Raw genomic sequence first — 24,532 nt, 5'->3', positions numbered from 1 at the left:
TGGAAGTTTCTTTCTTTCTTTCTTTCTTTCTTTCTTTCTTTCTTTCTTTCTTTCTTTCTTTCTTTCTTTCTTTCTTTCTTTCTTTCTGTCAGTAAGCAGACCTTCACACAGGTCCTCTAACCAGTGACTTGCAAGTTTGGAATCTACGTCTTACATCTAATTGTGAATGCTAGTTGGATTTGTCAGGATGACAACCTGAGCTGTTGATCATGGTCTAAACAATGAAACCCATTGATAACTGCTCCTAGAATCCCTCAGACACAAATACACAGTGACTTTCAGATGCTGGCAGATATGAGGATAGTGTGATTGGATGAATATGGAGGGACACACAGGGACAGTTAAAAACGCTTTGTTAACAATGCCTCTTTGTTGAGGGTTTTTCTTGGGCATATGAGGAGTTACTCTCAGATTTACTGTTTTCATTTCTAACTGCTCATGTTTGTTTAGTGATATGAAAGAAGTAACATCATGGAATAAACATCAATAGAAGTTAAAAAATGCCTTGCTCAAAGATCTAATAAGGAATATCCTTTAAGTGTGCTTATGGAAAGAGTATACAACAATTATTAGAATTTCAAAACTCTGAAAATAATGCCCTGACTGCAACATTCCCCAAGGTGCTTCCGAGTTTCATACAAATATAAAAAACAGTGGTTCTGTTGAGAAATGTTCATATATCTTCATAGTGTGAAATTGCAATGCAGGGCAAAGAAATTCATGTTATTATGTGGGTGAGCCCCCAACTGCAAAAGTTGTGGCCACAGTGTCTGACAGACACTTTGTTGAGATGGGGAAGGCATTGACTCTCTGAGTACAAGACATGGACAGACAACCTACTTCAGGTGATGGCAACGTGCTGCTCCAGAAGGCATTGGGCTTGGTATCATCTGAGTGTTTTGGTATCCAATGTGGTTGGTTGATAGAATTAATTCCCTGTAAACAAGGGGGTTTACTATACTTCTGGAATGAGTCCCTGTGTGTCTCTCCATCTTTGCAGGCTTTTTGTACATTGCGCTTTACTCTAGAAAGCAATTTTCAACATTTTGGAACCAGCTGCTAAGTCTTATGATTTGAAGAAGACCACAGACACATTGTCTGAGCTTCAGCAGTGAACAGTCTGTAACCATAGAAACCAAAGGTGGTTTACCCGATGATTAAATATAGGATAGCCGTTCCCTTCCTTGGCTGTTTGAACTCTAGTCAACAGAGGTCCTATGCTGAATGTTAGCTATATTAGACATATGAAAGTATAAATTCAAGATGAGTAAACAAAAGCTCTCTTATTTAGGAACGAAGCCTGGGTTCCCATAATGCCTTGTGAGTGCATACTTCTTATGATCTATGGACGTCCTTGTAGTCCCTACCTTATAAAAGTTCTGAAGACAAAGCTTTTTATGCATGGGCCCTAGACAAAGCTTTTCATGCATGCACCCAGAGACGTTCAACAACTAAACTAGCATAATATTTTGGCTTTAAAGAACCAATAAGGAGTATGTATTAGGCAGGGTTCTCTAGAGGAGCAGAACTGATAGAATGAATATGTAGCAATGTATTAAAAGGGGAATTATTAGGTTGGCTCACAGGATATAAACTGAGTATTCCAACAATTGCTGTCTGTATCACGGAGAGGCTGGAAACCAGGTAGTTGCTTAGCCTCTGAAGATGGATGCTTTGACAGCCCCAGACTAAAGCAGAAGTCCTAAAGAATTCCTGCAAGCCACTGGTCATTAGTCCATGTTGGAAAGCTGCCAAAGCTAGGTTCGGAAGGAAAGACTGGCAGCAATAATGTGGATGCCCTCGATGACAAAAGTAGTTAAGACCAAATTAACATCTCATCAGTAACAGTATAACAGTGCTTCGTATATCTGGCCCACCCACTCTGGGGGAGGGTGTTATCCCACTCTTAATCTATCCAGAAAATACCCATATTCCATATCTAATCAAGTTGACAACCAAGAATAACTACCGTAGAGTAGATTACTTTGAACTGAATGCTCACATCCTAGGAATTCAAATCTGATGAATATCCAAAAAGAGAACTTTCTTGATGAACTGATTTTGGACCTCACCATTGAAATGGGGGAGGTAGAATCTATAGGGGAAACTCCCAGGCTCTCTGCACTCTCCTTTTTTGCGGTGGAGTCTCTTACTAGTGGGGTGAGTTTGAGAAATGGTGCTAAGTTCATCTTTTCCTTTCCCCTTGCTCCAGCGGAGGCTACAGACCTACCTCCTACTTAGCCTTTCATCATGTAGAGAAGCAGGCCTCCCTGGGAAGCTCTCCATGCTACAATGCCACCTTGGTTTCTTGTTTTAAATGTTATAAATTATTATCAAAAAAGTTTTTAAAAGACTAAAACATTATACATCAAAATTAACAAACCCAAAGTCTATACAACTCAATGAACTTCTTTTATTGATTATTGATATAATGTGAGGTAGGGACCAATATCTGGGTGTCTGAATACTATTGTTTGACAGTTAGATTTTATTTTATTTTCATAATTTATTATTATTTCTCAAATATGTATTTGTGTTGTCTTAAGAGTGATATAGAAAAAGAGAAGAAAAAGAGAAAAAGTGATATAGAAATCATAACTATTACAACAACTCAAACCAGAAGAGATACAAATGCACATATTTATAAAAATCATATTTTATGACAAATGTGTCTGAAAATAGGTTGCTGCAGCAAGCAAAGGGGAGTTCCCTCTCCTTTTGGATAGCCCCACTATTCCCTCTGAGAGGGGTGCACACCTGCCCTTCTCCCCATTTAGTCTGTTCAACAGTGTGTGCCCACCCCTCTCCTCTCAGCAGTGAGAGCTGCCCTTTGATTAAGATATTATCTGAAAATAGATCCCTGCACTGAACACAAACCAGGGTGTTATTGCATGGGCTGTAAAAATGATTAAGCATGTTTCTCACTTTTCCAAACACAGCAGCTGGAGTTTCAACTCCTGGGCCAAACCTCAGCTTTTCATCCATGAGGAACCAAATAAAGGTTCTCTGGCCTCCGACTCCCTTATTTTCTCTTGCTCCTTTTCTACGTGAAAGAGGTATCCATGGAAACAACTGAAGATTAATACTCAAAATAGACAATCATCTATTCCTCTGAACAATACAGTACAAATAGCAATTGCATGGGGAAGATTTGAATTCTTGCAACAAATTTGGAGGTGCAGTTGGAGAATCCAGGTGGGAGGGAGGTGATCAAGGTCACACCTCCAAATATTTTCTTGATCATCTGAATATAAGAGGCTTGAAAGACTGCACGCAGTACATGGGCCACACATGGCCCCATCAGGTTCCATGAACACTTCATCTTGTCATTTAATGCACAACTTCTTAAACTTTGTTTTCCACTCATGACCCCTCCTTTCCCAAGATGATCCTAGGCACATAGATCTGTAAAATTTTAACTTGCCATAAATAATAAGGAAATTCATTTAAAAATAAGCCTTTGGTATACACATCATCTTACTATTTGCTAAAAATTTGCATACTAATGAGGTAGGTGTTCTTTATTTTTACATAAAGAAGTAAACTTTGGCTGAATCTATGAGTCTTCAGGACACAGGGAATCTTTAGTATTTTTCAGAATTGACTGATATTTTGATTTTATATGTGTCAATGCTCAGGAGTGTTGCTTTTCCTAAATACATAAGACAAAATGAAAGAAGTAAGTTTAGGGCCAAGTCAGACATTGTTGGAAACTCTGTTCTAATCCCAAGCCCAAATGCCTTGAATGATTATTTGTGAAACTCAAGTCAGACAATCAAACAGCACCTGAGGTAAAAGCCAAAGTCCTTGATGCTAAGACAATCAAATCCAAAGGCATGTACCCTTTCTTAATATTTACACAGTAAGGAATGAAGATAGAGTACTATCAAAAGCCATGTTGTTTTGTTTTGTTTTTCTGTATTTTCCCTAGAAAATACAGGACAAAAAAATAGGAGATTGTACAAACACTGCAGTTCATAACAGACTGTAGTTTTAGATCTGGACTGCTCCAGGCAGCACTGTCTGAGGACAGGCGACATGTTAAATGCAGAGGGTACGTGCTGTGTGCTCAGAACCAAGGCTGTGGTGGTGTGGGAGCAACACAACCTGGGAGTGTGTGTTGGAGGGGGGTGTTGTCAGAAGGGTCTCGCCTTCATCACAGTTTTGATTGTGAATTGATTTTTGGTTGCCTTCTACTCTTCCTCAGATTTTCAAGACTCCCACGTTTGGTCACGGGCTGTGACCCACCGTTTCAGAAGGTGTGGTTTAATGAGTCTGGGACTGGGCCCTACTGTACTTCAATGATACTGAAGTGCTGTCTTTGTTTTTTTGGTAGTGGCGACCCAGCCCTTCATACCTGGCTGGCTCTACCCCGTGCTGCAGCTGGAGTGAACAACAGATGGTGGGTTCTAGTATGCCGTGCTGGTTGATGTCCTTCATACCCCATATTACCGTGGCAAACACATACTCTGAAATTTTGACTGACACTTTAATCTGAGATAAATACATGTTTCTATGGAAACATAATATAGTAGCTTGTGTTCATGGAATAATTTTGCTGTTACAAAGATCTACAGAAATATTATCTAATTATTTTTGTTTGTTTTTTTATTGCATTTTAGTGTGCATGCACAAGCGCCTGTGTATTTGTGTGTGTGTGTGTTGATCAGAGGATCACTTAGAAGTTTGCTCAGTCCTTGTGATACAGTCTTAGTGGCATTCTCTGGGCTTGTCTAAACAGATTATTTTTCTCCTTTGATATCAAGGCAGGAAAAGTGAGGTCTTTACATTCTGCCATATTTTATTGACAGTGAAAGCCCATGTACACACACAGCTAGGCAAGTCAAGGACTAGACTCCCCATGGTGGGGAAGAGCACCTCAGGGCAGTCTACTTGAAGGTGAGGTGGGTTCCTTTTCTCCCTTGGAACTGGCTGCTGGAGCTCTTGCAGGGGATTAGACAGTCTGGGAAAAGACAGGGAAGCTCGTTGGTTCTTACCAGGTACGCTGTTCTAATATCCCACTGAACACGTAGTTCCCTCTGGCAGGGAAAAGTTCACCAGGTCTTTGTTGTGGAGAGGGAAAAGAAGCAGGAAGGGGGCTGTTTTAAACGTTTAAGTGAAAAGATTTATGTTAATCTGTCTAGACTCACTTGTCCATGTCTGTTTACCTACTGTGAATCTAGCCCCTAACTTCCACTATGTGGGATCTGGGGGTAGAATTCACATTGTCAGACTTGTCAACAAATATCATTACCTGCTGAGCTAACTTGCAGGCCCATTAATTTAATTTAAAATAAACGTATGGGATAGGAATTATAATACTCATTCCTATGATATACAAGATCAAGAAAAATGATGTCGCTTCCAAAAATCAGAACTGTGTAGAGGAAGAGGCTGGGCTTAATCTCAGGTCTGATTTTACTTGAATGTGCAGAAGATCCCACCTCTGACTCACTTCTTTTACATCTTAGTAAACTGTGTTGTTTTGCTCATATAGATTTTGTACTTTTAAAACTCAATTGTTGTAGGTGTTAAAAATGTTAAATAATTAATGATGATCAAGTAGACGTAAGCCAGATAACATTGGAAAGTGAATCAACAGAATAAGTCTTGTTAATAGTATAAAAGGAAAAGGTACATTTTATTATCTGTTTAGTGGACAAAGTGGCATTTGTTGAAATTTAATTTCCACTAGTAATTACATTTAAAACATTAGAAAACACAAGAAGACTTCTTGTAACACTTTACAGAATTGACAACATCATACTAAAGGAGGAAATTGTGGAACTGATTTCATTAAAGCCAGGGCAATTCAAAGTGTTTGCTGTCACCACCATTATTCTTCATAGTTTAAATTTTGGCAAGTGCAGTAAACAAATAAAAACAAAGGTATATCTATGGGGAGAAAAAGAATTATCAGTGTTTATAGAAGAGTTGACTATATATTTTTCAAAGAGATAAGTGGAGTAGGAAACTATTAAAATTAATTGGAAAATCCATAAAGCTGTTCGATTAAGACATCAATTCCCAGAAAAAAGAAAGAATAGAGAAGAATCTATCAGTTTTATGAACAACGACTTCATATTTCAAACCGTGTGTATCTATTAACACTGTTTTCCACTGTTGTGATAGTTGAATACTTTGAATTATTAAGTGGTTAAAAACACTCTGCTTAAATTTCCATTAATTCCTCAGAAAAGGGGAGCTCCCCTACCCCAGTTCATCAAGACATATTAGGACTGAGCTTGTCCTGTTTCCCTGTGCTCTGGTGAGGCAGCCCTGCTAGGGGAAGTGGTCAAAATCAGGCATCAGAACAGATCCACAAAGTCTGGGCACAGAGGTCTTTTCTGAGACTGATACTCCAGCAAAGGACCATTTGTGGAGATAACCTAGAACCCCTGAACAAATGTAGCCCATGGCAGTTCAGTGTCCAAGTGGGTTCCATGGTAATGGGAACAGGGACTGTCTTTGACATGAACTGGTTGACCTGCTCTTTGATCATCTTCCCCTGAGGGGTGGGGGGAGCATCCTTACCAGGACACAGAGGAAGACAAGGTCCTGATGAGACCTTACAGACTAGGTTCAGAAGGAAGGAAAAGAAGACCTTCCCTATAAGTGGACTGGGGGAAGGGCATGGGTAGAGAGGGGAGGAAGGAGGGAGCTATAGGGGGATACAAAGTAAATAAATTATAATTAATAAAAAAATTAAGATAAAAAACATTAAAAACAATAAAAGCAAAAAAAAATCAGGCATCAGAGTCCATGTCAGAGTCAGCCCCTGCTCCCCTTACTAGGAAGCCCACATGATCCTTGAGCTGCTCATCTGCTATATCTGAATAGGGGAGGAAGAATGAGGGAAGAGAGAGGAGATGTGGGACCTGGAGGAGAGGAGAGAAGGTGGTTACCAGTGGGATGTAAAATGAGTAAATAAATTAATTCATTTAAAAATTTTCTGTTAATTTTAAAAGTATAATTACTTTGTGTGTGTACACATGTTTGTGATGGTGACACTATTCAAAACCAAAGGACCCCCATTTGGAATAAAATGGCACTCTGTTTGGAATAAAAAATAAATCACCTGGCAATTCATAGGTAGAGTTACCTCCATGCATCATGCATTTGAAAGGAAGAAAAAAAGAAAAGGAAGGAAGAAAGCCTATGTTAACCTGTGTTGCCAGGAGCAGAGATAGGAAATTTGCTAATGAAGATGATGCACTTTCTTCTATATTTATTTATTATACCATTTATGTGTATGTACAGGTGTGTGAGGAGGCCAGAAGAGGGAGTGAGATCCTCTAGACCGGGAGTTACAGATTGTGCTGGCTAGCTGTGTGTCAAGTTGACAGAAGTTAGAGTCATTTGGGAAGCAGAAACCTCAATGGAAAAAATATCTAATATACTGGCCTGTGGTGTAAGCCTGTGGTGGATAGTCTTCATTGATGAATAATGTGGAAGGTCTCCATCACAGCAAATAGTGCTTCTTCTGGGCTTGTGGTCCTGGGTGTTATTAAGAAAGCAAGCTGGGAAAGCCAAGAGGAATCAAGCCAGTAAGCAGCACTCCTCCATGACTTCTGCATCAGTTCCTACCTCCACGTTCTTGACCAGCCCGAGGTCCTGCGCTGATTTCCTGGGATGATGAAAATGCTGTGAGGGAAAGCAAACCCTTCCTCCCCAAGTTGGTTATGGTGCTTTACCACGGCAGTGGAAAAGTAAGGAAGAAATAGGTGGTTATGAGCTGTGCCATGTGGTTTCTGGGGACCGAACTCAGGTCCCCTAGAAGGGTGGTAAGAGCTCCTAACCACACTGAGCTCTCTCCATCTCAGCGATCTTTTCTTTTTTTTTAATTATTATTATTATTTTTTTATCAGGTACATTTTATTAACTCTGTATCCCAGCCGTGTCCCGATCCCTCATTCCCTCCCAGTCCCTCCCTCCCTCCCTCATCTCCACCGTGCCCCTTTCCAACTCCACTGATAGGGGGGACCTCCTCCCCATTCATCTGATCCTGTTTTATCAGGTATCTTCAGGACTGGCTGCAAAGCCCTCCTCTGTGGCCTAACAGGACTGCTCCTCCCTTTGGGGGTGGGGAGACCAAAGAGCCAGTCATTGAGTTCCTGTTAGAAATAGTCCTTGTTCCCCTCACTTTGGGAAACCAATTGGTTACTGAGCTACCACAGGCTACATCTGAGTGGAGGTTCTAGGTTATATCCATACATGGTCCTTGGTTGAATGTCAGTCTCAGAAAAGACCCTGTGCCCAGATATATTTGGTCCTTGTGGAGCTCCTATCCTTTCCCCATCAGACTAACTCCCCTTCTTTCTTATGATTCCCTGTACTCTGCCAAAGGTTTGGTCATGAGTCTTTGCTTTGAAAACACAGCTAGTTAGAGTCTTTCAGATGCGCTCAGTAGACTCCTGTCATACGTTCAATGCACATCCCACCTGTCTTTCTAAACGAGGATTGATCATTTTACCCCATGTCCGCTCAATTGATTATCTCTTTTAGGTGTATAGATTTCATTATGTTTATCATATCTTATAGGTCTATATAAGTGAGTATATCCCATGTTTGTCTTTCTCCTTCTGGGATATTTCACTCAGAATGATCTTTTCAAAAGATCTTTTGAGTCTATCCTGGCTGGAGGGTTATTAGTGTCTGACACCTTTGGCTGTTGATTGGCATGGAAGAAGTTGGTTCAGTGAGCAGCACCCATCTCAGAGATTTCTCTTACTGAGACACTGACATGCTTCTTTATTTGTAGATTGATCTCTCCAGATGCTCAGGGCAAATGCAAGGCTCTCAGTCCCAGACTTGACTTTGCCAAAGAACAAATGTCCACCACTGTTTCTAATTGCTCTCTTGTCTTGGCCCAGTCTGCATTTCCAAGGTAGGAAATTTTCTGTTGGGCCAAATGAACGACTCCTTGGATGCCCATGCTACATTCCCACTGGAGCAGTGTGCAGTGGCCTTTTGACCACAAATTCCATTGAGGAAGCTGTGGTGTCCTGTGAGGAAGAAGCAATGATGCTGCGAGAGGCAGCTACCCAAACTCCAAGTCTTCAGGAATTGTTCTGGGTCCCCTAATCTAATGCTCGGCTGTTCCCTGTTACTCAGCTTTACCTGTCGGTATTATTTGGAATAGCAGTTTAAAGCTGTTGGTACAACAGAGAGAACGGGGGCTTATAGCGAGTCACACTGTCATGTTCAGGCATCTATTCTCTTAACAAGCAACCTGATATCCATGGGCATCTTCCTGGTTGTCTGTCACTTTACTATCATTTACTTACCAGTGCAACAATGTTATTCATGCCTTCCTCCCCCAAGATGACTGTGAGGATTAGAATCAATGTACACAAAGCACTTGGGATCCAAAGAGATGCTTCATGCCCGGAGCTGTTTTGTTTCAACACCAGCTGGTTTTGCTACATGTCTGGATATGTCTGCTTGAAACTAGGGAGCTTCCAGGTCTTGGGAATGATTGATGCTAATCTTGGTCTTAGAAAAATGGGCTGTAGAGCCACCTTGATATTATGGGGAAAACAACTGCTATTGAAAAGCTTATGATTTAGTGAGAGGAGTGCAAGGAGTTCCCTCCCTATGTCCTGCTTCTTCACCATGGCTGTTCTGCTGAGGGCTGTGCCTTTCTCGCTCTTAAGCTTCTGGATAGAAGCTTTTAGAAGAAGCCTGTAAGCTTCCAGGTACCATTAGTACAGCCGGCAGGGGAAAAGGCCTTGGCTGATCTCCTATAGAGCCCAGGTTTCCCACAATTTCCACTATGAAATGAAAGTGTTCATTTGTGACAATGATGTGTAAGCTATACCTGAGATGTCTATTCCATTAAAACAATTTCATGCTTGTTTCTGAATTTGTGGTAGATCTTTTTAAAGGCACCCATACTGTCATTGGAACATGAAATTTACCATGGCCTGAAAAGTAAACAACTACTTTGAATAAAAAAATAAAAATAAAAAGACAGAGAATAGCTTCTTATCACAACGGCTTAAATCCTACTCCAACCGAAGGGCCTAGGGTATAGTATGAGGGCTCTGGGAGGTACAATACACTTTATCAGGAACAAGGGTGCATAATATACATTTTCAGAAGCTTCTCTGAAGGTTAGCAGAGGGAGGGAGCAGGGAGGAGAAAGAAAGGGAGGGGAGGGGAGGAGAAAGGAGGTTTTTCCTATCCAAGGTAGTGAAATTCTAGAATGAACAGAAACCAACAAGAAATAGGAACAGGACACAGGGTCTCTGAGAGTTTCTCCAATTACCTTAATTTATAGTTTAATAATATTTCAGAAGCTTTTACAATTTCTCAGCATCAAGTCTGTAAAACATGTTATGGGTGTGTTAGGTTTTTTTGTTTTTGTTTTTGTTTTTGTCAATACTCAAACTTCTTTAGGCTCCCAAATACCACCTTGATGCTACTGATGGAGAACAGGTGAGAGCAGACACTAAATTTGGATAAGGAAGCAGAATCTCCAGTGTGTATGAGTGTCAGGACCTGATTCCTCTGCCTACCACATAAAAATCTTTCCCGAACCACTCCATCATGTGCTGCCTTCACCCCAGCATTTTCCAACAGCTTAGCAGAGCAGACCGGGCATCAGAAGTTCCCTCAACACTGGTTCAAGCTTGACATTGATGATTTCTACCTGCCTGATCTTGGGAAGGTAAGTCTAACTCTCTGAGCTTTATAAAGAAGACACCGGCCATCTTTCTGGTTTGGTGAAGACAGAATGAGATATAAAAGCACTCCTTGATAGGGGAACATTGATTAAGAACCCCACACCTCTAAGGTACTACAACTTTAATTTTTGGTGTTTTGCTCCATATTTACTTGTTCTTTAACATGAGAAAATTTATGAGCACTTAGAGTGTGGACACTAGGTACAAGGATATCTTTTAAGCTTCCCCTTGATTCTGGATCATATCAAGTGCCTACCCAATAAGTGAATTTTGATAGAAAAACTCCTGGCAATTCTTTACCACTTTATTAGTTATTATATAATTCTAATAAGATATTAAAAGGGGAGTTGACAAGCTACAAATAAATGGATTAATAAACTATGGTTTATTCCATGAGTGGAGAATCATATAGAAACTGTGTATTGAAGGAGTTTGTAATGAGCTGACTCATAATATTATGTAATACAAAGTTCAGGACATGAAACTGTTATTTCTATATCTGGCCAGCACTGTGATGCATTTGAGCCAACAATGCTAGAAGTGTTGGCATTGATTATATCAGGGAGTGTTATGCATTGAAGTGTTGGCAGTGATTATATCAGGGAGGTGGAATTATAACAGGCACACATACTTTACCACAACTGACACCATGTTAGAGGCACCGTTCTGACCAAGAACCCAGCATGTAGACCCCAACAGCTGCCCTAACAGGAACAAAGACCAAATCCAGCAAAGATCTGTAGATCCATAGTTTCAGGAAAGTTCCTAAAACTACTACCCTTGCTGTTTAGCTTTTGTAGTTTACCATTTTGCTGTTTTTATTAACTGAAGTGTGTCAACCAAGATGTTTTTGTTGTTTTTCCTTTTTTGTGCATAAAAGACAAAGGATGGTGAAGCTCAGGGCTGCACGATTTAGGCAAGTTCCCCATGTAGCTGCCAGCCAGCAATAAAGACTTTCCATCCTGCTTTAAGAGTGTGCGCATATATTCTTTGATGGAGTTGCCTCTTAATTTCTATTTGGTTCTAAGAGTGTCTATCTTTATTCTCTTGTGCAATTACTTCATAACATTCTGGAGTCCCCAGTAAGATTTCCAGAGATGGAGACGCCAGGCCACTGAGAGCTTCAGATCTCCTGGGCCAATATCACGGGAAGACAGCTGGTAGAGCATGTGCACTCGAAGACATTCCAGTATCCCAGGAAGTTCTCCCACCTCTCTTCCTGTTGACTCAGAGGCTCCTGACACCTCCACTGTAAATGTAAATGCAAAACTATAGGAAGTTTTCTGCATCTCTCCCCTCCCTCAAGCTGAGTCTCTTTATGGTGCCTTGACACTTAGAAAAGGCTGGAAGTGGCCCTATTATAATGTCTGGATCCATGTGAAATGCTTTTGGATCCCCTGGTTTTAGTATGTGTCCTGGCCACCTCTTGTTGTCTTTATTTCTGCCAGTCTGCGCATCTCTATGTATTTCTGTCCGTTCCGTTGATTGGAGAAACTGTCCTGAAATGGGAGAGTGAGTGAGCCGTCCTGTAATGGGAGTTTTGATTTCTTTGTATGTTATGTAAATATACTTCTGTTTTAATCCCAAGTGTGGGATTTTAGCTGGGCTATAGTTTGTCCACACCTGTTACTTGTCTCTTGTGGACCATAGCTTTTGCCAGCTGGTAATGGCCTTCCACATGAGGCATGGAGGGGAAGTGTGGTCTAGGACTCTGAGGGTATAAATAGGAGGCTGAGCAAGAGACTGCGTGGTTTTCTGTGTTGATGTGTGGCATGGAGCAGTTTGGAGAGACTAGACACCAGAGATGGTATGGCGGTTTGGAGCAGACAGATGGAGAGAAATGCTTCAGGGTGCAGTGGCATGGAGGAGACTGCTAGCTGTGTCTGCAGTTGATGTAGGCTGGTATAGAGCCCGAAAAGAACCCCTTGACCATAAGTAGTTGGAAGAAGTAAACAGACATGGGTCCCTTCCACTCACTAATCTTTTCTCTCTCTTACTTAAGGTTGGGGGGTTAGTGGAAGGGAGATAGAGGCCTAAACACCCCATATGAAGTAGAGTTTTAAAGAAGATTGCTACAGATAGCTTTCTGCTACACAGTCCAAAGACACAGTGGAAGTGCATGTTAAAATATTTCAAGGAGAATTTTGTGGGTGAGGCTATGTATGTCAACTAGTAGCTTCTCTGATGGGAGACCTGCCCCTGGCTTTTACCCTTGATGGAGACCTGAATCTTTTTTGTCTCTGCCAGGTTGGCCAGGTCACTTGGAGAAATCCCAAACCTCTGCCTGTTCTCTCAGCCTTACTGGAGGAAATGGATTTTCTCCTTCTGTCTGCCCCAGCTCTGCCCTGTCCCATGGAGATGCCGACAAAATCAACACTCCAGCTGAGCTCCTCCCTGGTTCCACTGTGGGCACTCCATTGTGGATGTCCAATCTAGTCAAGCTTCTGATGGGTGCAGTAGGCACCCGTCACTCTCAGTGCAAACTTCTCAGTAGAGCCCTCTTCTTCCAAGGGGCGAAGTGTCCGAATAAATTATTCTTTCATATCACTCCATCTTGGATGGACTTGCTACGCAACAGCAGATAACTAGAATAGGAGTTAAAGTGTCTGTAAAGACTACATATATGAATGACTTTCAAGAACTGATGGAAGAACTGATGAAAACCTAAAATGGTGAGGCAGGTTGAGGAAGAAATTGGAGGTGTTTCAGGGGCTCACAAATTGGTGAGTCAATAAAACAGGTGTGTCTAGATGCTTTGTTTTGTTGTTCTTTGGATATTGTACTTACAGTTTTATTAAAAAGTTAATGTTAGAGCAAAGCAAGACCACCCAAATTTTATGGTCTAGGAGCATCCAGGCTCAAATCTCACATGCCATCTATGGTGCCTACTAACATGGCTAGTTCACTCAAAAGACTCTGTGTCTCTTCAGATGGCCTCCACAAAACCCATCTTGTTGCTCTGGGTTGCCATCTAGTTGGCTCCTTCCCACAGATTTGTCCTGAACTGGTGGAAACATCTTGCCTTGGAGGTCCTAGCACCCTTACTCCCCTTGGGCATGGTCCCCAGCAAAGGATAGATGGATAGAGGTGTGTAAATGTTGGCTTCTGGCATAAGAGCAGTCACTCTGTAAGGAAGATTATTGACCCTGATTCTCTTGTCATGGAATGGCCCCGGTACAGTCCAGAGATTCCCCGCTTTCCTCAGCCTGCAGTTGCCTTTTCACTTAGTGGTTGGTGCCCAAGTGAAATTCCCCTCACAGATCCCATGTCTCCAAATTCCAGTTTCAAACTCTGCTCCTGGGAATCCTAACTTAAGGTAAATATCTTCTTTTAGAGTACTCTTTGGAGTCCCAAGTGTGCTGAGATGAGAAACTGAAATTGTCTAGCTTAAGCGTATCAGAACTTGCTCAGCAAATGGTAACAGCTATCCTCTTTTCCTTATTGCTATGAAGCGGGAAATGTGAGGGATTTCTTTAAACACAAAAGGTGCTCATGTGAATTTTCTATAATCAATACATGAAGGCTTTGTAAAAAGTAGTTCAGACATGGGGCTATTAATATTTATGCTTATTGTATGAGGTAAGTAGGGACCTTTGCCAGTAGTCTCCATGGGTTCTCTGGAAGAAACTCGCAGTAGGAGACCTACCGACTCTCCATTTGGTGACGAGTGTGGATCAGTCCCTGCCTTCCCAGGCTGTCTTCAGCCTGGTGTTCAGTAGAGCGAGTGTGAGTCATCTGCTCTAAACCCATAGTGGATAGATTCCTTTTGCAAAAACCAGCCTTCAGAAAGATACCCAGGCTTCAGGGTAGCCTGTGTACCTCTTTAGTGCTGGGTGTGCCTATTTAGCCTGTGCCTATCCTACTTCTCAATCACAGATCTGAAGAGTAACAGTAGAAGGTGTTACAAACACAGCCTCCTGAGCTAAGCACAAAGGGGCTGGCGGCTTCACGCTCTGTCCCAGCTTACTACTCCGGCAACAATGCGCCCTCTGCCATGGTTTCAGTGTGTCTCCCAAACTCCACATCTTAGAAGCTTTATCAGAAGTGCAGCAGTGTTGAGGGCCGAGCCTTGAGGATGTGACAAGGTCAGCTGCACTCATGAACTCACAGTAGGTATGGTTGGGTGTGCAAGGACAAGTCAGTCAGCATTCTAGCTGGAATTGGGAGGTGCACAGGAGCCCTCACCCCTAACTGGGGGGCTATTGACAGTTGACAGCTTCTAGGGGAGAGAGACTCAGCCTTTTTTTTTTTAACTTAAGGGTGTGGCCCCTGGTGGGTGATGGAGCCATGCTCAGAAGGATATGAACAGCGCCAACTGGATTTACTGGGTTATTAAAATGAAAAAAAAAAAAAGAGGCCATGGAATCGGGAGGGCATGGCAAGTTGAGGGAGTAGACCTCGGAGGAATTGGGGTAAACTCTTCCCAAGGATCAAACACCTTGCATGACATTCTCAAGGAATAAAAGTACGATGTTAAAAATAAGTGACAATGTCAGTAGAGTCCTGCTCCTAATAATTATGCATTCTATTATCACAGGAATAGGTTAGCTGTCCTGGGGTGGGCTTCTCACAAAGGGAGTTTCATTTCCTCTTTCCTCTCCCTCCACTCTTACCTTCTTACCTTCTGCCTTGGGGTGGCAAGAGACAGCCCTCACCAGATGATGGCACCTTAGTGTCAGACTTCTTAGCCTCAGTGTTGATAAGAAATTTTCTTCTCCTTATAAATTATGTAGCTGTGGAATCTTGTTACAGGAACACAACACAAAATAGACAAAGATAGCCTTCTGGTCGTCGGACCCATGTTTCCAGTGACCCAGGATTTAGAACAGGGGTGGGGTGTGCTTTCCTGGATCTGTCAGAGGCATTTGCACACAATACCCTGCCGGCCCGGCCCTAGGTAGTGTTTCTGAGCCTGGGTGGTAACAGTTGGCATGAGTCTTAGGCGGTCATCTTTTCTGGCTGCTAATTTGTAGGTAACCAATCATCTCTTTCTTTCTATGTCAAGTTGTTATTAAGTAATGTACACATCATCATAGTTGGGAAATTCTTGATTGTCAAAAGAAGCTTGTATATAATATCTTTTTAAAAGTCTTTTTGATTCTTTGTGAATTTCCTGTCATGCACCCGAATCCCACTCATCTCTCCATCCCCTCGTATCCATATCTGCCCTCTACCCCTGCAACTCCCCTCAAAAGAAAATACAAAATAAAATTAAAAAACAAAGCAAACAAAAACCCCATCTCATTGTGAAAGCTGCAGTGTGTCACAGTGCATCTCATAGTACACCCTTTTGTCCAAATATCTTTGCTTGCAAATGTTCATTGCAATGAGTCATTGGCCTGGTTCGAGGCCTCTGGCTTCTGCTACTCTATCAATACTGGATACTCAGCAGGACTCCGCTAGGAAACTCTGTTTTTACCCCATGTCACATGGGTCCTGCAGCTTAGGATCTGCATGACTGGCCCCTTCACACACTCCAACAATTCATGGCGTAGGTGTTGGGGTGGGCCAACTCAAAGCCCTGGATCTGGACCTGCATGCAATTGAGCTGCTCAGCCTGCCGGCTCTCCCGAAACCACAGCACCCTGGCAGGCGTCCTAGCACTGTCCCAGCTAGCTCACCCAATGCCACGGCCGGCAAAGCCGGTGCCACAGCCGGTAAGGAACAAGGTGAGCTCTTCTGTTCTCAAGCCAGCTCACTGGAATCTTTGCCACCAGGGCCAGCTCTACTGTAACCAATTGATTTTACGTGACTTACTGCCTGTGAGTGTATTCGGTCTCTGAGAAGTCTGTGGGCAGTGAGCCACTTCACACGGGTATTAGAATACCATTCCATTTGGAGTCTGGATGTTAAATCCAACCTTGACACCTCTCATAATTGTGAGCAGATGGATTCACAGGTACTCACACCAGGAGCCAGATTCACTTACTTTGGTCATTAACACAGTTTATTATTGGCACACTTACCAGTAAAGCATACATAAAATACAGCTGTTTTATGACACACAGAGCCACTGTGTCTTTACATGTATAGAGGAACATATTAATATGCAAATGGAAAAATTAGTTCTCTTATAAAGTTTCACATAAATACACTGAACTTGCCCCAAAAGAAAAGTCCTCATAAAAGAACCAGGTGAAGGATTTACAAAATATTATACAAGCATGGAAAAAACAACAAATACCAAAACTCAGTCAACTCAGATACAATTTAAAAAAAAAAAGAGGAAATACAAAAAGTTTCAGGTTTATTAAGCTTCCCACAAAATTAATGGATTACATGGCTTGGCTTGAAAATATTTGGACCCACAGCAAGTTTACAAATGCATACATTTCCCAGGGTCCATTTGTCTTTGTGTACATAATAAATCTACCCATATATCTTTGATGATTCCTTGTTTCAGTACTTAGCCTAAACTGAAACAACTCAGCCCCAAGAACCCTTTAGGGTCAGCTTGTCAGAAAGTCACCTAGCTGTGTCTTCTCAGGGACTTGACACGCGGAAAACCAATGGAAAGTGAGGCGGGGAAATGGGGTTCATTTAAATTACTTTCCCAAAATGAACTTTTTTCTTTTTCTTTTTCTTTTTTTCTTTTTTACTGAAACAAGAAACTCTCAAATGCAAGTCAAAAAAGCAGAAAATATTTTACAATATTAAAAAGTCATCTGTAGTTGGGGTCGGCGTGTTACTGAGATCCTGAGCACAGCATGGCCTTCTTCGGGTGCGTGGACAGTAAATTCAACACAAAGAGGGAGGTGAGACCGTGCCAGGAGGTGCGCAAGCCTCCGCTGCTTCTAATTACTGTCAGGGACAGTGTCTGTACTTCTCATGAAGGCCTCCAAGGAGAGGCCGTGGAGGCTCATTTGAACGATCCTCTCAATCAAAAAAGGGGAAAAAAATTGCAAGAAAGAAAATCAGGTCATGTTTAGAAACAGATGTTTGCATGGAAACGTTTTGTTTGTGTGTTTTAAATTTCACCTCTTGCCTCTCCTGATAGTAGAGATTTGCGACTGGAATTCTACCCAGCGGGGGCCTATGGGCAGCGGAATCAGGCGCCATCTTACTGGGAAGCCTGGGGTGGGGGGTTTTCTGATTTGGTCTCTTGCGTGGCGGGAGGTTTACTGTTCCACGGGCTGCTGTTCCCCAGGGCAGGTGAACTGTTGAAGTCTTCCTCGTCGTCCATGCCGTTGGCCGCATCATACTGCGTGTTTTCTAATCTAGTGATTAGCCTTTCGTCCTCGTCCCCAAACTCACCTCCCATCAGAGTTGGCTCTCCTACCACCATCACATCCTGTGAACAGCAGCTGACATTATTACAGGGAAACCTTAGGGGAGAGAAGCTCAGCTTAAAACAACAACGAGAGGAGCTCAGGGGACCTAGGACAGGCACACTCGCGTGCGCTGCGCAACCGGGTCAGTTCTCAATGTCGGGGGGGCCGAGACGCATATTGGATTTCTACAGGAAATAAACATCGCCTCCTGATGTGTAACAACCACGCGAGTTTATGTCCTTAGTGCGCAGCCTGACACCGGAGAACGAGCAATGCTAGCAATCTGCAGAAATAAAAAAATGGATTTTTCAAAATTAAAAAAATCCACGCTTAGAACTTGCTGACCCGGGGCACATTTGAGTGGGATATGGAACCTTTTTGGCAATACTTCCAAAAATCGCACCTTCACTGAGTGCTTGTGAGTAGCCCTGTCTGTGTGCAGAGAGCTGGGACATACTGGTAGATAAGGTACCATTCTGTAATACCCACACAACTCATTCCAAGCAGTACTCTGTCCCCAGGATGATATACATTTTAATTGAAGACAGAATCCCTCTCTTCTCTACTCTGCCAGGTCCTTTTATGCAGCCAATATCCTTGACATTCTGCTACTTAATTATGGTAATTAATTTAGGTAAAGTTTTCGATAAAAACAATGTTCACACTGATTTGACAATTTGCATAGCTAATTAAGTCATTAGCAAAAACCTGCTGATTGCCAACAAGCCCTGAATTTACCATCTGTTATTTCATGGTGCCTGTCACCTATCTCCACAAGGCAACCCTGCTACCAATCTGGGCAGTAAAGAGAACCAGTCTGTCCAGCTGGTACCATAAAAGAAAGATGAAGAGCAAGCTAATTATAATTATGCCAATGGAGCTGGTAGTCATCAGGGATGTGGGCATGCAAAAAGAATCCAAGTAATCACTCCTTTAAGTACGAATTGTCCTTCCACGAAAACAAGAAAACCACCTACTCTAGCTGGGAGCTCCCGTCGAAGTCACAGCTGGAAAAGCCCAGGCCTGTGGTAAGGGTAGGGATACACCCAACACACAGGCCAACTTCTGTGTTCAAAAAGGGATTATATTGGAATGATGACCCCGGTGTGGGGCAGGCTATCTGTCAGGTAGGTTCTTCCAGGTAGGGTCCGAGCATCGTTTACTTAAAGGTTCAGGGCTTGAAGAGGGTAGATTGCTCTCAGTCTTGCTAGGCCAGCTGCACTGGAGTGGTGGGTGTGCAGAGCTTTGAAAGGAAGCTAATTCAGTAAATGTTTGACCCCTGGGCTTTTTGCATTTTTAAACCCTGGGGAGCTTTGCTACCATCTGGAAAAGGGAGCCACATTCTCTAATACTGACTAGCACTATGAAGGTGTCCATTGAACACATCCCCTAATTACCACCTGCTTGACTCTGGGATGAAATTTTATTTATTCCTTCCCTGATCCCTTCCTTATTTGGATGAGATGATAAACAGGTTTCCACACTATGTTTTTTGACTAGTCATTCTTGTGAACTGGTAAAACTGCTTTTAAGGAGAAATGGTCCAGATGGAGTAAATGCATAAAATGTGAGCTTGGTTAACTCAGAAATAAAGGTACTACAAAGGGTACTGGCCAGAAACTGAACTGGGTGCTTCCAAGAAAGTGTTTACTAGGCAGTGAAGAGCCAAAAATGACACTGACATGTAAGGAGACTCATGAGGACTCTTAAGATGAGATGCAAAATAGACACTGTCTTTCTGACTGATAAGAGGGACCGCGTGGTTTTAGATGGAGTGTAGATAATGCACAGACTTGTGAACATTATTCAGTTAGCTGAGAGGCCACCATTTCACTCCCAGGAGTTCGAGGATAAAATGTGTCACTTAGGTACAGGCAATTAGGAGGCTGTACTTATGATGAAAAACAAAAGGAGGTAGAAAGAACAGGGAAGGAAAGATTGGTGGAGCACAGCATAAGGGTTAATGAACACACCTGGAAGGCTTTGAGGAGCATGCATTGAATGTCACCAAGTGGGAGAAGGCCATAGAAGCAACCACGTGGCTCTGTGTTAGTACTGTGATTTCCAAGGCCACTGAGAGGAGCTGAAAGAGTATGAAGGAGTGAAGGGTGGTTTAGAAAGCAGAGGAGAAATGTAAGAAGTAGCCAAATTAAGTGTCACTTGAGAAGGAAAGTCCCCGGCACTGCAGATGTGGTCTCTGCATTAGAAAATGACATTCATGCAAGAAATACAATAGGCATGTAGTGATTTGAGTCACTCTAGTGGGGTTCTGGCATAGGCTTATAATATGTGGAGAACTGCTCTCCCACACTCACTCTAGAAATAGCTGGAAAAGATGCCCAGGCCTAGGCGTTTGTAAACGTTCTAAGTTTCATAGAGATGTTGTATTGGCTTTATTGGTTATTTTAGAAGTATTTTTAATTAGAAAGATAACTCTGTGTGTGAGTGTGTGTGTGACTTGGTTGACTAATAGGTGGCTAGCTATAAAAAGACTAAGAACTTTAGACTTTATGTGTTTTGTGTGTGTGTGTGTGTGTGTGTGTGTGTGTGCGCACGACTCAATTGACTAATAGGTGGGTAGCTTATAAACGACTAAGAACTTTAGACTTTATGTGAGCGTAGATACTTGAGGCTATTTTATGAACATTTCTATTTGGTTTATTTCACACCTTTACAAAAGGACAGGGATGCTCTGCTCTGGCTGTCTCTACTTGTTACCTCCACACAAAGTAAGTGAAAATATGTTGTATATTGCACACTGCTGTTAGCTAGGGGATGTGAAAAGCAAGTCCCCGCACCCATGTCTTAGAAATCCCACTTTAGTAGTGAGAGTAAATTTCCTTCCCATCTCCAGCCTTTGTGACCCACTGGGGGCACAGGAATCCATCTGAGAGTAGCCCACAGGCCCTCAGTTCCCCATGAGGCTGACCTCTGCCCCTGAGCTGGGAGCTTGGAGGTGCTTTCCCCCATTTCACACCTTCTCACTAATCCCCCGTGCAAGGACCACCAACCTCTGAGGAGGACTGGAAGTGACTCCTTTCAGGGCCCCTCAATGCTTCTCCTTAAATTGGCCAGAAGGGGTCACTGCTGTTGAATGACACAGGTCTCCATCCCTCCCAGGGTTGAGGCTGCAGTTCGGGATGGCTCCTAGCCCCTGCTCATGAAGTGAGAAGCAGAATCCAAGGATTAAACCCTAGTCCTGACCACATACATATACACATGCACACACACACACTGTCGATGCAGAAGCTATGCAGGCCAGGGCTGTGGTCATTGGCTCGGTAGCCGATGCCTGCAGAGCATTAACAATATGATGATATTGATTCAGTAGAAACTGGTTAAAAAGCTGTGGTCACTCTAGTTTAAAATCCATTGAAACTGAAGACACTTAAGAGTCTGCCCAGAGCTTGATTCTCTTCCTTGTTTTCTTTGCTCACCTGAAAGTTTTATATAATGAAAATACCTTAAAATGCAGGGTACAGGGACACTGCCAATACTCATCTTTCTATTCAGTGGTGCCTTGCTCACACAAAATTTACACTCATGAAAATTCCCCAATGGAGCAATCCTCTACCCAAAACCACTTCTTGGCTCAGAGGACAGGAGGATCATGGAGTGGAAAAAAATCTATGTGTTTGTTAGCATTGAAATGATCCCACCCAGACCAGGTACGGCAAAATATATAAAGTACACTTTGACTTTCAACATTTACACTCATGGCAGACATCACTAATGGATGCCCTACCAAACACTACCTGTCAGAATCCTTCTCAATATGGTGCTCTGTGAGATGGCATGAAAGTGAAAACTTCTTGGTCATGCCCACGTTAAACAGCAAGCTACTTAATGACAGAGCCCCCTTGGCCTTGTTTTCAAATAATGCTTAATCTCGGGGTTTCTAATGCCTTGCAGAACATCACATACAGTAGGAGCTTAGAGAAGGCTTGTTGAGCAGAAACTAAATCCCTTCAACAGCCCTGCTTTTCATTAGCAACACCATGGTTTCGGAATTCTCAAAAATCCATTTTCTTTGTTTGCTAGAGGAGCCTAACAAATCTTAGGCTCAGGACTAGAGTTTAGAAACTCTACTTGGGTGGACATTTTCAGTCTATTTTTTTAGATCAGGACTTCTTTTTTTTCCATTCTCCAGTCACATTTCTATATAACCAGGAGCAAGTATAACTTTTCTGGTTCCTTAATAAGAAGGCATAGATTTTCTTTGCTAACTTTTCCCCTTTGATCATCACAAATGATGAGTCAAAGTTCTATTTAGAAAATAGAGGACTGCTTGGAAACTCACTGTATTACTTGAGGCTGATAATTCTTAGCAGTCTTAAAATTCAAATGACTCCTTCTATGGCTGGTGGCTATTGTTTCCACTATTCTCTTCTCTTCAGTGCAGTGAGGATGGAAATCACACCCCAGTTTGTGGGAGATAGGAAGAATTTCAGAGACTCAGGGAATCCTTGAGCACTGGGTTTATTTTGTCTAAAGAGAACTGACCAATAAGAAGTTGTTGAGGGGCAGATCAGAGAGGCACATTTGCAAGCAGGGGAATTTCCAGATAAAAGTTTACTCTTGCAGAAAGAGGTGAAGCAGGATTAGACAGAGGCTGGCAAGAACAACAGAAAGAGGGTAGAAAAGGAAAGGAAGCCAGACTAGGGGAGCAGCATACCTCCAAAGTCAGTTTCTAGAACTCATAGTGTCAAGGAAGGGTCAGGATTCAACAAAGTCAAATGTTTGGTGACAGTCATGAGCATGGGCAGAGGAGCCACAAGGAATCATGGCGGGTGGTGACAGCAGGTGATTGTAAGGAGAGGAGTATTTGAAAGTGCCAGTCTATTACTGTAATGAGAAATTGGAGGCAGGAAAGGCCATGGCTCAATTTGAGAAGAGTCAACCAGTGACGAAGAAAGCTGTGCAATCTGCTCTCTTTGGACTCAAGCTTCAACACTTAGTTTCAAAGTTCCATCCAGCCCTCCACCCCTAAATGCAAGCAGCCTTTGGCTAGGCCCAGAGGTAAAGGGAAGAAGTCAGGGAGTCAAGAGGTGAGGTCAGACTAGGGACCGTTTTATGTGAGCTAATGGCGTGTCAGACAGAACTTTCCTGAGCTGCACTTCTAGTGGCTGCAAGCTAATTACCTGGGTCTTAAATAAGAGGGGAGGCCCTTACTGGGGAGACCCAGGCAAATTACAATATGGAGCCAGTGCTCAGGGGACCAGTTTCCAGGGGCATACTGGGTCTCCAAGGCTGCAACCGAGAGGCCTTAGTTTGCCACCAGGCATGCTGCTAAGTGATGCTTTAATTAAACCTTGAGTGCCATATCTCCTGTCAGTGACTCTGATGACTTTTTAATTCAGGTCCCATCACGGCACAGACTCTTAATATTACCTTCTGATTCCTCATTTGCAGGGGACGTTACCATGGCGTGATTCCTACCTCTTGTCCCATTCCATCCTTTCCCTGCTTTGCTCCTCCCCTCCCACCCTCCAAATTACCCAGAACTTTTCTTTTTCTTTTTTTCTTTTCTTTTAAGTTCAGAGAGGAATCCCAGCCCCTTGAGTTGGGTGAAGAGGAAAGGCAAGGCTTCAGGCCTAAAAGCAAAGCGAGACTTACAGGTACCTGACTGGACAGGCTCAAACTTGCAGCAGGGGTCTTCTTCTTGCTGCCGGCGCTGTTGGTGGCATTCCCGGCACTGCTGTTGGAAGTGCTGCTCGTGGAGTTTTTCCTTTTTCTCCTTTTGGTTGTCGGTTGCCTTGTAGGTTCTGCTGTAATAGGGAAAAGGGAAGAAGGAGCGATGCACTCTATGGGGCAGGCATATGAGGCACCCTTCAGCCTCCTGTCCCTCCAATGGCATTCTTTTTACACATCGAAAAGAGAGCTATTTAAAATGTCCCCATTTTGTGTAATCCAAAAATAACAATAAGAGAAAATGGTCAATTTATTTCTAGCATAAAATGTGTGAAACTCTTTTCTTCTGCTTGTAGCTATGACATGATTTTTATTTAATTGTTCTGTCTAATTATATGTCTATGATTCATTAATAGTACTTTAGGGGCAAGCTACAGGTACCACTTTCATAATTTAATTTAAAACATTTTTACCAGTAGAAAAGTTGGGAACTGGCCTACTTTTTCTCTCCGTAACAAAGGAAACAAAGATCCCGTAGGTACCTCAGAAGATGCAGGGTTTGTCAAAGAAGTATTAACACTGGCAAAGCTATGTGCAACACTTGCCCCTACTATATTCATGGCAGCCTGCCTCTCTCACATCTTGATATTTTCGGTTTTCGCACTTGTGGTGAGATAGGAGCTTCTCAGCTGTGCAGGAATACCCAATGGTTTGAGTCTGGTCTTTAATAAGTGCTATCTAATAACAGCAAAATTCTTAGAAAGAATGTATCAGTATGGTGTAACAAGAAAATGAGGGAACGTAGGCTTTCTCAGGAATGGACTATTCAGAAATAGTAAAAAAAATATTTTGGATTTGAATAATGGCACAATTATTTACTGGTTGTGATCCATGACAATGTGCAGTGAGGATTATTAATTTACTTGTTGTCTCTTTGTTCTG

General features: G+C 42.5%; 1 protein-coding gene across 10 annotated transcripts in view; it reads right to left on the bottom strand.

Annotated features, from left to right (window-relative positions):
- Window positions 1-16,608: 16,608 nt before the first annotated feature.
- Ldb2 (LIM domain binding 2) overlaps window positions 16,609-24,532 on the bottom strand; it is a 325,686-nt gene continuing 317,762 nt past the window's right edge. Inside the window, exons 7-9 of one of the 10 annotated variants that reach the window (XM_060365363.1) lie at window positions 23,576-23,724; window positions 20,971-21,113; window positions 17,837-18,242 (exon numbers count right to left, since the gene is read on the bottom strand). In XM_060365363.1, coding sequence (XP_060221346.1) covers window positions 21,009-21,113; window positions 23,576-23,724 — 254 coding nt within the window. In that variant the 3' untranslated portion in view covers window positions 17,837-18,242; window positions 20,971-21,008. Of the gene's footprint in view, window positions 18,243-20,970; window positions 21,114-23,575; window positions 23,728-24,532 lie in introns of all 10 variants that reach the window. The other 9 variants (XM_060365361.1, XM_060365364.1, XM_021648606.2 and 6 more) reach the window with 9 other exon arrangements.

This window comes from Meriones unguiculatus, chromosome 12, assembly GCF_030254825.1.
Source record: "Meriones unguiculatus strain TT.TT164.6M chromosome 12, Bangor_MerUng_6.1, whole genome shotgun sequence".
Taxonomy (NCBI): Eukaryota; Metazoa; Chordata; class Mammalia; order Rodentia; family Muridae; genus Meriones; species Meriones unguiculatus.
This window is presented reverse-complemented; position numbering and strand designations above follow the sequence as displayed.